The sequence below is a fragment of the Aphelocoma coerulescens genome, chromosome 1 (genome assembly GCF_041296385.1).
Source record: "Aphelocoma coerulescens isolate FSJ_1873_10779 chromosome 1, UR_Acoe_1.0, whole genome shotgun sequence".
Taxonomy (NCBI): Eukaryota; Metazoa; Chordata; class Aves; order Passeriformes; family Corvidae; genus Aphelocoma; species Aphelocoma coerulescens.
The window spans coordinates 116,217,445-116,231,965 of NC_091013.1; the positions used below are offsets into that span (position 1 = coordinate 116,217,445).

The 14,521-nt window shown below is 38.1% G+C and overlaps 1 protein-coding gene across 11 annotated transcripts in view; it reads right to left on the minus strand.

Annotated features, from left to right (window-relative positions):
• LOC138116373 (ephrin type-A receptor 6) overlaps positions 1-14,521 on the minus strand; it is a 320,669-nt gene that overhangs the window by 86,406 nt on the left and 219,742 nt on the right. For 10 of the 11 annotated variants that reach the window (XM_069025664.1, XM_069025696.1, XM_069025678.1 and 7 more), the window contains 3 exons: positions 9,175-9,283; positions 5,145-5,215; positions 3,159-3,284 (listed from right to left, as the gene is read on the minus strand). In XM_069025664.1, coding sequence (XP_068881765.1) covers positions 3,159-3,284; positions 5,145-5,215; positions 9,175-9,283 — 306 coding nt within the window. Of the gene's footprint in view, positions 1-3,158; positions 3,285-5,144; positions 5,216-9,174; positions 9,284-10,767; positions 12,915-14,521 lie in introns of those variants that run through there. The other variant, XM_069025705.1, reaches the window with a different exon arrangement.

The following is a 14,521-nucleotide window of genomic DNA, read 5'->3' on the forward strand; positions in this document are numbered from 1 at the left end:
GAATTTCATAAATAATGGCATTCATCCCTCAGGGACTGTAAAAGGCTGTTACCAAGTATTTTAAAATGAATTAAACTGAAGGAGGCACCTGAATGACTTGCAATTCCAAGATTTATTATCTGTACAACATCCAAAGCAGGGGAAGGAACACCTGTTTCTTCCACCTTTTTTGAATGCATGATTTGGAAAGTGAGAAAGAAAACTCACTCCCCTTGGATACTGGGATTGATAAACTGGTGAACATAAAGACTACCAGCAGGTTTTTTGTGACATGATGTCAAACTTTAGATCATCAGCTCCCAGAAAAGACACTTCCTACATTTAGAAACCTAAGGTATGTAATAACTTCTAACTCTGTTTTAGACTAGATGGAGACCAATGATATAATTCAAGTATTGAATTATTTACGCTGAGAGTTTGACAAGATTTCTTCCCAGAGCAGCTTTTCTACATTTCTGTTCAGATAAAAAATTTCCAGTGTTTTTAAAGTCAAAGAGGAATGTGTTCAACAAAAGGGATTTTTAAAATCTGAGAATCTCATTCTCACTGCTCAAGTTTGAAGATAAACAGGATAAATGTTGACCCTGCAGCAGCTGAGGTTCATGACTGCATGTGTAGTAAGTAGAAGCTAAGAGCCAGATGTCAATGAAGTCAACATTTTTCCTTGCTCCAGGGAAAAGGCTGATCACAGCTAGAGAAAAAGATTGAGTTCATTGCCTGTTCAGTTTTAATAAAATGTAAACAATCCCTGTTTTAATGACATAAACCTCATCCATCTTACTGTATATTATACAAAAAGGAGCTAATTGAGCCTCTAGAAATTTAGTCTGTGCAAACCACACGTCCCTTTTCTCATTCAGCAGAGCATATGTGATACTGAAAGTGAAACAGGAGGAGTCAGTCACTTAAAAGTCTGATGTGCAGCCTGGTGTTACTGCATGGGATCAGAACAAATGTCTTACAGCACAGACAGAGGCTGCTGATAGAACTGGAAGGTCACAGCACCAAATACAGCTCAACTCACTTCCCCATTTCAGTCATTACACTTGTGGGAGAACTTGCAGGAGATTTAGATCATGCAAAAAATATTGTTCTGCTCTGGGAAAAACTGAAGAGTTGGTCTCCTCGAGTTTCAACATTTTAACAAAGAAAATAAGAGGATAGTTGTACATTTTAAGATAGACTTGACAAAGTACCTCTGGGAATTCATTCCTTAAAGAGGTGCTGAAGCCTTAGACTTAGTAGCAAGAAGAGATGGGGCAGAAAAAAGACATAATTACCAAATACTTTAGAACATAACTTGGGTACAGGGTTAGGTTTGAGTTAAGCTGAAAACAGAAACTAAGAAAAAATACTTGCCTTGAGTGTCACAGCCATCTGAACTGCAAGCAGTGAATTATCAAGAACTTTTGGACATGACTTTTCCCATTAAAAAAAAACCAACCTGGAAACTGCTTTCAGGAGAAGATCAGTTTTAAAAATGTCATGACCAGAAATGCTAGAAATTTTTTTTTTCAAATATTTGCGATTTTCTGCTTTGGCAGTTTCAAGATGAAATCTTCTGGTTCTTGAATGGAAATTATTTTTGTTTGAAAAATTACAGAGATTAAAAATGAGAATTATTGGCCAAAATAAAATGTTAAAACAGGACAAATTTAGAAGTGCATCTATTAATTGACTCTTAAAAGATATTAATGTTTCATTTTGGAGCAGATGTTGATTTTTGGTTTCACTGAGGTGAAAACTGTAAACATCTTTTAAAAGTAATTTTCCTGTGATAAGAAATCCATTTTATATCCAGCTGAATGTATAATACAGAATTAGAGAGAATGTACAGAAATCTTTAGGACTGCTGTGAATTTTAGTGACATGTATGTCCCTGAACAGCTACTGAAGAACTGTGTGGGAATTTGTACTCTCCCTGCTTCAGCCATGGTATTTAACCTGTATCTTGTATGCATGGAAATAGGTTTAAATTTCATTGCAACCTGTTTGCAAGTCCTGTTAGGTGAATATTTTTGAAGTTGACAAATTACCCATGTAATTTTGGGAAATAAAACCTATAAAAATGAAATAGGTCAAAGCATACACTTCCATGCATACAAGGAAAAGAGAGGGAAGCCGAGAGAAGAGTTTTCATAAATGAATTAAGCTGAGAATAAGGACACAACTTTAATCTGAACTAAAACAAATAATCCTTGTCTGTTGTATTCAACTGAAATCAGCAGTTACACGGGTGTGGAATGTAGCTCAATCTGCTTTATAATTGAAGACATCAATATCTATAGTATGTCTGAAGAAAAGGAAGAAATAGAAGAAAGCAAACTGAATGTTTTCTGCAGAGGTCAGCCCTCTGGGGGCTCTCTCAAGCTCATAATTCCAGTGGTGCCCAGCTCCAGATCCAGATGATGTGGTTTAAGCAATGGTTTAAGGTGAACTGGAGTACCAGCACTATGGACAGCAGTGTGAAACAGAATTTTCTCTTTTACTTTCAGGTTGATGCTTTCTCTCTCCTGTCTGCTACCAGATGTGGTTTTATTTCTGTGAGATTATTTGCATGACATTTTATAGTGACTAAAACACTTTTTAGGAACACGGGGGTATTTCCATGGTTATCAGTGTAGTAACATATCATTAAATGAGGGGTCTAAACTGAAAAATACCCTTTCTTTCTAGAGTGATTAAGATATATGAAACAAATATAAAAAAGAAGGACTACAGGACATCACCTTTCATACTGTCTACATCTTATCAACAGATCTTCCTCTTTTCCCTCTCTGCCAGTGACCCTTCTCCACACAGAAAAGCCTGTCCCAAACCAGCCTCTCCTTCCCCCTCACACTCCTCCAGTTGTCTGTTTGAGAATATTTTTTTCTCAGTCTTCTATATTCTGAATTTATATCCCCACAGAAAGAGATTCCAGCCTAATTTCACCCCCAGTGACTGAGAATACATGACAATAACTATGGCAAATGCTGAGTGACACAGTGTTTTGAATACATCTGGGAAAAAAACCCAAAATGAAATTAAAAAAAACCCAACAAACCAGGCAAAAAATCAACCCTACACAAAAAAATTGCTACTGAATTAATTTCCTAATGCTTATGAAAAACAGTCTTGCCATGCCTAGAGATTTTTTACAGTAGGTATAGTTTTACCTGCACCAATGACTCTTTCAATACGAATTCTTGAAGGATCAATCTCCTTGGCAAACTCATGGACAGCAAGAGATGGGTCTTCATATGTGTCTGGATCTATGTATGTTTTGAGTCCTGGGAAACGTACTGCAAGAAAGAGAGAAAAATAGGAATCAAGAACTCCTTGACATTCATGCACTGCAACAATAGGTGTTTGTTTTTTTTTTTGACTAGACAGTTGAAAGAACTGAAAATAGCATATTAAATCTTCCAGGTTTAAAATTTCAGAACCCGACAGAAGAGCTGGTCACTTGAAAGAGGGTCTGCAGAGACACCAAGTGAGGGCTCAATGATATGGGGAAAAGCAGGGCGTCAAAACTAACAGTGCTTGTTGCCAAAGCAGTTTATATTCCCCTTGGCTGCTCCTTGGACAATTGAGGCAATCTGTCCTTTACTTTGAAAACAGTTGTTTCTAGTTCATTCCTTTCATTTAGGAGTGGATGGCTGAACAGCCTGTTTTGCCAAACAGGTCAAATCTTTGAGTTCCTTTTCTCTAAGGATGAATCCTGGAGGACTGTGCTGCTTTGTTCTCTTCTGATCAGCTGGAACAGCCAGAGAGCCAGGTGCAAGATGACAACAAAAATATCCAAATCCATTTTCAAGATAATTTCTGTCTGTTTCCTTGGAGATGACCATGGCAGTAGTGGGTTGGTGCCAGATTGCTTTGGCAGGCTCCAGCAAGCCATCATTTCCTGGCATGGCTAATATCCCTTGTGTTCCTGAGTACAGCATGTTCAAGAACTTGTGCTGCTTCTTCTGGACTATCTGCCTTGGAATTCTTCTAGGCTGCTGCCATATCATGATTAAGTTCTGGAAAACTTTCAGTCCATTATCAGAAGCTGATGTTAATAATGCGTCAATTTATCAGAATAAAAAGAGGCTTCTGCAGCTGGGTCCAGAGAATTCCTTTAAAAAGAATGAAGCATTTCTCAGCCTTCTTTCTCTTGTTACTTAATAGCTGAGTCTAAAACAGCAATTCCTCTTTGTTCTTGGTTCTATGGAGCACACCTATGAGTAGAGACTTGCCTCCTCCAGTGTGATGCTGAGATCACTACAAATGAATGGGAAGGCTCTGAGATGAAGCTTTGTGTCATGAAATACAGTCATCATTTACCGTGACCTGAAAGACACTGAGTGAGGCTTTTTTCAAATTCACTCACGGTCTGAGAGGCATATATCAAACTCTCCAGCAGGAGGGTTTTTGTCATCTTTCATTTCTGGCCATGTTTGGAAACAAATGACAAAAACATCCTTATGGGCAAATATGCCCTTTTCCTTGACAGAAAGAGACATTGGCTTTATACAGTGGTGTCACCTGAGAAAGATTTTACTTCTGGTGACTTCTGCATTGATCATCGTAATTCCAGAGATGCTATCAAAATGATGAAAGAATAAAATTTGATACCCTTCGTATTCTAACAGAAAACACTAAGGCAACTAATTTAAAGTAGGTAGCTAAACTAAACTATATAAACTAATTACTGCCCATGAGAGATCACCAGGATTTTCTCTCACTGTACTCATCAGTGAGCAGGAATACGAGGGAAGACAACTCATTCCACTTCTTTTTTCTTGGGTGACTAGAAGTGTAGATCCCTAAATTCAAAGAGAACTAGATACAAATAAGTCATACAGTCACCAAGAGAGGAGTTTTGAGGCAGAAATTCAGTACCCAGAATAACTGAGAGTTCAAAGAAATATACCTGAAAACTTGCTAAATATTATTAGCTGAATACCAAAAAAACCTTTAATAACTAGAATGTATTTAGGGAAATTGTTCAAGAGAACAAGCAAACAAAAATAAAGACCTCTGATGATGCAGACAGTAAGGAACTACTCAAATAATCAAGATTGAAACATCAAGGGCAAAGCTGTTCAGGAAACAGTGGACATTCTTCATTTAAAAGATGATATACATATTATGTAGCACAGTGCTGAACTACTTACAGTGTCCATTTTGCAGATGAGCCCTTCTTTTCTCCTCAGATTTCATCTTGGCCTTTATGTACCACTGGCATCTTTCAGGAAAAACAAGTGAGGTTTTAAATAAAATACTTGCCATGAATAAAACAGGTGTACATTAAATTTTATTTGCACTTTTATGAAAGCCAAAATCTTTGCATTTGGAATATATTTATATATATTTACTTATGAATCTAAAGAAGGAAATATGCACGATGAACTACAAACAGATTATATACAAAGAAAAACAGATCATGGTTGAATGACTAGCATGACAATGACTACCTGAGTTTAAATTTGATGCAATACTTTATTTTCAAGTTTGACTCCTCCAAAGAATTCTGATACTTCAAAAAATTATTACTTTCCTGCATTCCTTTTTGCATGCACAGGCCTATAGTTATTAAATCTTATCCCCTTAACTTTTGTATACTGTGGGTAAAAAAACCTTCTCATTTTCTTCATAATAGAATAATAATGACTTCACCATGTTTCATGAAAAAAGAAAATATTTTTTCACATCACGACCCCTTTTTTGTCTTTTGTTGAGTGACTCTGTGCAGTCTGAGCTTCTGAACACTGCCTACCTGCAGGATTGATAATGCTCATTTAGAGGGTCACATGGCAGGAACAACTGTTTCAGTTAAGAAAAAACCAAAATATTTGCTCTTGGTCTTAAACCTATTTCTCACTCAATGAACAGCCTAAAAATTACTATTTAGAGGGAAATCTTTTGGTTTAAGGGACGACAAAGGGCTGTAGAGGCACTGATGGCAGTGGAGAACAGCAGTGCCTGTGGACATGTGCTGTAGAGTACAGACATGCAGCTCCTAGACCAGCTTGAAAAAAAATTCCTGTCCTCTGTGTGAACATTAACAGAACTATAAAATTAAATAAAAATAACTACAGTCAGTATATCCATTCTAACAGTGGAGAGATATGAGGAAAAGGTGAACACACCCACTTCACTTCAGTGGTTTGTTTAAACTGCTGAAACACAGTAGGAAAGTCACAAATTCATTCACTGCTACACAGGTAATGATGAGCAAATGAAGGGCAAAAACTCCTGAAGCTGATGTACCCTTGTGGAGGGAATGCAAACCAGTGGATTCTCAGATTCTGTGGAAACCTTGAGATTGAACACCAGTTGCTGGGACTCATTAAGGATGCCAGTGCCATTTTTAGGATTACTGAACAACTGGTCTCTAGGGTGCCACCTGCCAAGAGCCCTAAACAAAAGTTCTTACACTCCCAAGTGTTTGCCCAAGGGAACAGTCGAAGAAACAAGACTTTAACCTCACCCAACCCTCCTAAACATCCATGGGCCCCCGAAGTTTGACTACAGAAACCAGTGATTAATCACCAGCAGAGGAGTCTCCACATTCTCTGCTCAGGTTGGCTACAGAACAATTGGAGCTAAGACTAAATCAGACTGAGCTTTACCATTCAATTTCCTGGAACTGAGCCGAGACCCCAGTCCTGTGTCTTGAAGTCTCTGTTGCTTTCATATTCCTATCTGCAATTGACAGCCATGCTTCCTGCTTGCTCCTGGTGGATAATCACTCAGCAAAGTGCAGAGGCAGGTGCTCATTTAACCCGGCCTCTCCACTCTGAATAGGCTCATCAGCAGCCCTGAGACTCGACAGCTCATCGAATTGTTAATTCTGAACAGTGAAGCAGAGCACATCTGTAGGGTACCAGACCCATTTTTCATGTTGAAATTTGCCTCCAGTCCTAGAGTAAATTGAGTATTTATTCAAAATTTTCTTGCTCTGTCTTCTGTGGAACATGCTCTTATCACTGCATTTAAGCAGCACTTCAAAATGAATTCATATCTTACATAATTGAAACGGTCCCATTGAGGAAGGCAGTAGAAAGCTAAGAGAATCTCTGATATCCTTAACGTTAGAAAACAGGAGGAAGAAACACAGAAAAAAAAAATTCCATTTTTTTTTATTTAGTCCTGAGTTTAGTGATTTTTTTCTACAGGAAGTGTTTGAGTTATGTTTCAGGATTTCACGTAAGGATTCCACACAGTAATTTTCTCTGGAAATTTGTCTAACAAATTCCTCTCTCTTCTAAAAGACCCTACTCTTTGTCACCTTCTGTAGTAATTGTAGGAATATTTACTTAGCCTCTACGATTATCTAAGGCCACAATATGTTCCAAGGTTAACTGCTGTCATAACCTTCACCAGAATGTTAGATTTACCTGGTTTTATTATTTAGCAGAGAGAGCATTAACTCATATAATGGCAGCTACTGCAGTGCCATATTTAGTTGCTGGGGTACTGCAAATAAAACCTCAGGCCTACACTGATACAACTTCACTTTCCTTTCAAATCAGAGGTAATGCTGTATCAACAAAACAAATGTGTAATTACAAATCTAAAAGTGCAGCAGCCTTTATTGATAACAGTGATGACCATTTTCACATTCAGAAGAGTGAGTGTCACATCTTTTCTCTGGGCGTAAGCAGGATCCAAACCACAACAGGAGCAGTGCAGAATCCCACCCCAGCTCTGGATTTTTTCTGTCCCTGAACCAGGTAAGAAGGAAACTCATGGACAATCCTATCCCCATGGAGGCTCTTCCAGCACCTAATTTTTGTGTCTGAGGAGGGAGAGGGGGAAAGGGTAGAGAGGGCCCAGAGCCCACACAACCCCTGCTACAGATCCTGCTGCAGGAGCTCTGAGCTAATTCCTCTGCTTGAAGGTCCTTATCCATACAGAGCAACAGTCTGGGTTCAGGTTTCCTTGATCCATGGCAGCACCGTGGTGCCACTGATGTCTCACAGAGCACATGGGGACACAATGGGTCCTTTTAAATGTTGCTTTGCTTCCTGGTGGTGAAAGGAGGTGAAGTCTGGAAATCATCCAGGAAACACCTGAGGCTCAGGGACAAAGGAAACAAGGCACCCTGGAAGGAGCTGGGCCTGTGGGAATCTGAGCTTCAGCCAGGACTGAGGGTCCAACCTACACGTCTTTTTTAGCATGTCCAGTTAGAATTTGTGAGTTCCCTTAAACCTTCAGTGTGCAACTCAGCATTTGCCAAAGCAAACTCAGCACCATCACTCAAAGCAAAATACTTTCTCATCTAATTTGCATAATGTCATTACTTGATCCTGATCAACACAGAAGAAAGGTGGACAAACAGCACTGCACTAAAAGAATTTCAAGAACAAGAATGAAAAAAAACACCCCTACATTGTCCAGACTGGTAAAATTCCCCTGCCAATGCAACAGCAGTGCTGCAACATAGATTTAATTGGGAAACCTTCAATTTAAAAAAAAAAAGTCAAAAAGCTATAAAATAGAACCTTTAGTAAGGTATTTTCTGTTCACCAGTGATATCACAGGCAGTAGAACCATTTCAGTGTTTCAGAGTATAGTTTTCCTTAATTTACTTTTGTTACATAATTCCTGCATTCCATCTTAACAGATGCAGAAATGTGCATAGAAAAAAAATATATAAGATAAAAAAATATAGAAAAAAAATTATATAATTGTGTGTGGCTTTTCCTACAAGTTGAATACAGTGGAAGTAAAAAAAAAATGGTCCATTCAAGTGCCTTTAGCAAGGTACAATGCCAACCCCAAGACATCAAAAATCCCATGGTTCCACCCTCTAAAGCTTTGCAATTGACAGTTATGAGATCTCGTAAAATACACTGTGGGGATCTTTTTTCTTCTTTTTTTCCTTGTAATGTCAGAGCCTTGAGGGTGCAGCAGGTATATTGTATTTTTAAATTATCATTCTGTAGGCAAGAGGTCCATAAACTTATTTTTTAAAAATCCAAACTATTTCCTGATTTCACATAATTTCTTATCTCCCCAAACTGTGTCTTTATGAAAAACAACACTCACAAAAGAACTGTAGAAACAGTGCTGAACAAAGAGGATATTCCACTGTGTCTAACCCTAATTTTAGCACTGAAAATGTGGTTTAATGACTTAAATATTATTCTTCAATTCTTAACTTTAGGTGAGACTATATGAGAACAGTGTTTTAATTACCTGCCAGTGATGAGGAAGAACAAAGTGAGGATGACCAGGAGAGTGAATCCACCAACAGCAGCAGTGGCAATTACAAGAATCTGTCCCTGCTCTGCAGCCATATCAGAAGCTGAAAGAGAAGCACAGAGAAAAGAGGTTGATGCTCCATCCATCACCCAGGGATTGTGCAGAATGGCTAAAATCATTTCAATGGTCAAATGTTGCCATTTGTTTGTAATGGTTTCCTTGGTGCTTAGCAAGGACATTGGATACAAATGTGTCTGCGAAGTGACAATAAGCCATGTCCCAACTAGGATGGAGGGGAGATGTTTGCAGGTTTATACAGTGAGGATTTGTCACTATCAGACACTTGCAATTTACTAAAGTTTGAATATGATAGGATTTTGGACACAAACCTGTATTTTCTTCCTTAGCTTTATTTATCTTAAACATGCATCTAATTCAGAAGTTCTCTCCATCCCCCTGTCCCAGTGAAGTCAGCAGCAGTGCTGGGTATGTGAGAGATACTAAACTGGATTCAGGAGGAGGCAAAGCAAAAAACCCACACCTAATGTGCAGCTTCACACACTCTTCAGCATGGCTGGTGCTCAGTTCTATTGCCACAAAATACACACAGTTCACCATAATATGTCTTAGGCCTCTTGTTTTTCTCTCTGCTTTTTGTAGGATGTTTAGGAGTTAAAAGAGGTCACCTGAAATTATACAGTTGCTGGACACTTCCTCTTTTTGTTACTTTACTGTGCATTAATATGAAATCTTTACATTGACAGTTTACCTACTTATGGTCCAGGTGGTCCTCACTGTCCAAAGACTACACGAGCAGAAAAAGAATTAGGCTCATTTTTTTTCTGTGTCTCCTGTCTTGGGACTCTGAAGTTTTATTTGTTAAACTCTGCTACACTTGAACATTTACACTACATGACATTTACCCAATTCTTACTTTTTATTTCCATGGGAAATAAAACATTGTTTTGAAAGGAGAATAAATAATTCTATTCAATTACTTCTGAAAACAGGAGTAAATGCAGAAAAGAATATAATTTTTACATCAGGGAAGCAACTTTGATTTGGTGAACTTGCAAATTGTTCAATAAGCAAAATCTTCAGCTTTTTTCAGGCACCAGGTTATTAAAGCTTAGGAAAATCACCTAGGCTGCTATCTAGAAAGCTCAGCAAGCTATGTTCCCTCACTTTGCAGCTGATGAAGCTCAATGCAATGCACACATTGCTATCCAAAGCCTCATAAAATGCTGTTTCCAAGAAAAGCATTTGGCTTCTGAATAATATTTGTGTGTGGCTTAAAAACTCGTGGCGTAAACTGGCTTTGTAGGAGTAGCAAAGCAAATAAAAACAACAGTAGCTTATATCAAATTTTCAGCAAAAACACCTTGTTAAATTTCTGCCATTAGGTTTCTGTCCATATGATTTTATGGAAGCATGCAGAGGCAGTAAATTACAAGGCATTCAGTACCTGTGGTCAGACAAGTTAAATATACACATCTTCCAATAAATGATGGAGCAAATATTGACTGAATAGAGAAATGACATGTAGTGATGTTACAGGAGTGGATTCCAGCTCTGTGTTGTCTTCCACAGGCTCTGGTTTATTTGGAAAAATACAACATAACAAATATCATGCCACACAAGTAACAATGCAAATAATAAGAAGCTCTCCAAAGCAAATGCTGAATACCATTTTCCAGACTACTGAGAACTGTGTTAAATGTGGCAAAGATTGTTGCAGTCAGGCATGGCTTGAATTGTACACAGAGAAGGGTTCAGAGGAGTCTTGCCCATCTCTGCAGTGGAAATGAGAGGACAAACTGCACCTCTCCTTTTGTTTTTAATAGGAAAAAGATTATGCAAAATTAGTGAATTCGGCAGGAGGAAAGCAAAACACAAGCTCAAAATTAACAGAAAAATTAATTTGTCAAAAGACAAATTAACTGTGATTTTTTTCAACAGACATTCACTGCCAAGGGAACAACCCAGGAACTTCCATGGTGCAAATGTAGAGACTGACTCCATGGTCCAAAGAAGTACCTGCAGCTATGAAGATGTGTCCTGATCATTTCTGCTGGATGGAGCTGCTATTTTTTGGTGTTCTAGCTAAAACAGAAACCAACCTAGCAATTTAATAACATATATTTTCTATCAGGAACCAAAGTCACATAAATGAAAGGGAGAAATTCCAGACAGATTTAAGTTTTTTCTGCCTGCAAACAGTGTGATTTTTAGCTGAAAAAGTGGTAATACTGTTTCTCTTGTTTGTATTTTACTGTGTTGGCAGAGGTGCCAGATTCAAATACATTAGGGTTTTGTTTTTCATGTAGTTAAATCACTACAAGGAGCTTTCAAGCCTGAAACTTCCAGATGACCTTAATTTACTTTCCAGATAAGAATGTCAAATGACAGACAAGTATAATTGGAAAATGTGGATTTGTTAAAAACTGACAGAGAGGCAGGTAAGGCAAAATGATGGAAATACTTATTTTTGCTTGAATGGATCCCTCAATAAAATCATTAAAGGCACAGTGCAGTGAACAACACATATATAAGCACACAAGTATGCATGCACATACACAGATTTATCACATGCAGGTAAAAAGTTCCACAAAAAGCTATTTAGCCAGTGAGAAGACAGTAATCAGGGACCCTCCATACCTAGAAGTTTTACAGAATTTTGCCATTCTAAATTAAATTCTATGTGTCTGTCAACCTCTCTGCTCTTTTCTCATTTCTCCAGCTTTCTCTTAAGGTAAAGTTCAAGTTGTAAATACTAAGAGCTTTAATTGTTTCTGTTGTGCATGTTCTTGAATATTTTTTGTCACTTCCTGGTTTTCCTTCCTTATGTTTCCTGTGCATATTGATATGTAACTCTGTGTTTCTCCTCAGAACTTCTTCATTATGTAAGACAGAAAAACTCAGTTTAAAAAACTATGACAGGTTGCAAAGTCAAGCAGGTTCCTGCAACCTCATTTCATCTCTTTGTGTGTACATATGAGAGTGCTGCATTTAATCACAAAGTACACAGCATTTTTTTCCAGAATCTCATTTGTTGGACAACATGGCCAGCATTCCTATAGCTAAAATCAGTATTTTGTTGTCTCTACACTGTCTAGGACACCTCAACTTTATGATAAATCATGAGCAGAGCTAAGGAAGCTTAGCACTTCTCTAACTGGGCTGACTGTTTAGCGTGGTACTATGTCTCATTCTCTCTACCTGTCTGCTCAGTAAGTTCATTCAGGCAGCAAACATACTTAAAAAAATAAGCTAAAACAAGGAAAAGGGAGAATTTATGACTTATCCCAGATGTTTCAGCAGTATAATGTTTGGGTGGCAAAACTCTTCAACCACATTTTAACTGCAACTGATGCGGTTAGTCAAAGCTATGACTTGATTTTAGAACTGCAGCATGGATCATACATGCATCCAGGAGCTTATTATCCAGATAAACTCACTGCCATTGCTCCTCATGCTTAACTCATGTTATAGGCCTGAAATGATATTTAAAGTTTCTGGTTGCATTGTTCCAGCTTCCTTAACACCACGCCCAGAAATCCCTTCTGCATCCAGCCTGGCGTCAGTTCTGCCCCTCCAATCCACTCTTTACACCCATGTCCAGACTCAGCTTCTCTCTGGGTTCTTCACCCAAATGCATGGAGGAGGAGCTGCACTTTCCCTCCTCTCTGGGCTGAAGGGAAATATCCTCAGGCTTCATTTCCTCACTGGGCAGACTGGAAGAAATGGTGCAGATGTTTTAGTCACAGTGCAAAAGGCTGAAAGACAGAGAGAATCTTTCAGCTCTGCTATTTCTTTTTCTTTGAACAAATTTCTCCAAAACATTTTACAAGTTTCTGTATTTGGTGTAAAAGAGCTGGAAGCCCTAATGACAGCTCACTTCTGTCTCTCAGCTCCATCCTTTCATTACTTCAATTTGGCATCTATCAGGCAGTAGACCCTCCAGCAGACTGAAAGATCAAAAAGTGACAGAAAGACAGCTAGACTGATAACAGTGAGTAGCTGTAAGACAGGTAAGTGTGGACAGTGAGCACTGGAGCTCTAACAGACAGAACAGGCTGTCAGGTGGATTTACAAGGCATTGTAAAAAAACAGTGCTTAAAAACAATAGGTAAGAAAAACACAAAGTCTCATTAGGACAACCTTTACGTTTTCACAAATGAAAACGTAGTTCCTGTGCAGTTCTGTGATGCAGTGAGCTGATGGGCTCCAATCCAAGGGGAAATGAGAAGGCAAAGGAAAGGTGATCTTAAAAAGGACTTTTAGAATGAAAAAACAGTGCTTTCACTAGCATACAAATCTAAAACTTTTTGGTGTCTATTCACTTGAAAAGCTTTCTTCCAAGTGTTTCCCTTAACATTCACTTCCTGGCCAGCGGACAAATGGACAGCCTGTGCAAGCAGTTAGAGATCTGAACAAGGACATTGCTCTTGTTTAGGAAATGCAGAGGGAAGTGAAGTCTCTGGGTTTTCTGGACACATACAGTAGTGCAATCAGATAGATCAAAATCAAATGTGAAGACCAAATGGCTGCAAATATTAAACACAGTAAGGAAAGAGACCAAAGACTAAAATGAGACATTCTTTGGTATCCACTGCTGACTAATATTGAATGAACAGTAGGACAAGGCAGAGGTGGGGAGAGATTCAACAATGCAGTTTCTAAATATATGTGTCATCTGAGTTGTTTCAACAAATAAATCAATTAACTATTTTCAAAACAAAAAAACATTGTAAAAAAAACTCAAACAAACTCAATTTTGAATTGGTAATTCAGTTTATTTCTAAAAGTCCTAGGGATGGCTTCTCTGTCATGGCAGCCTTGCTGAATGATTTGAGGATGAAAAGTTGAAGGTAGATTTTTTGGATGTGGGAAGAGGGAGAAGAAAGTGAAAATTCAGCAGAATTTTCTGGCAATAGACAAAAATCACCATCTGAGACTATGGTAAAGAAATTAAACTTATTGATTCATCAAGATCAGGGCTTCAGCAAATTATTTTTTCACAGTCTTCAACTTTATAAAACACCTTATCAGGCATTCCATTAGTACTTCTGAAATGTTTAAGTTTTTAATGTTAATAATTTAAAGTATACAAAGTCTGCATTACTTTTGGATTAAATATCACGTGCTCACATTTATGGCTCTGTTCAGCCCAAGCACAATCCCACACTGCATAAATGCTACTTTGTCCCTTAGGCCCCTTCCAGAACACTTCACTTTTGGATTATTTTTTCCTAATGATCTGAAGGCTGACAAGGAAAATATCCTTGGTTTTAGAACAAGCCCTGGATTGCCATGAAAACTGCCTAAAAGCTGTAAATTG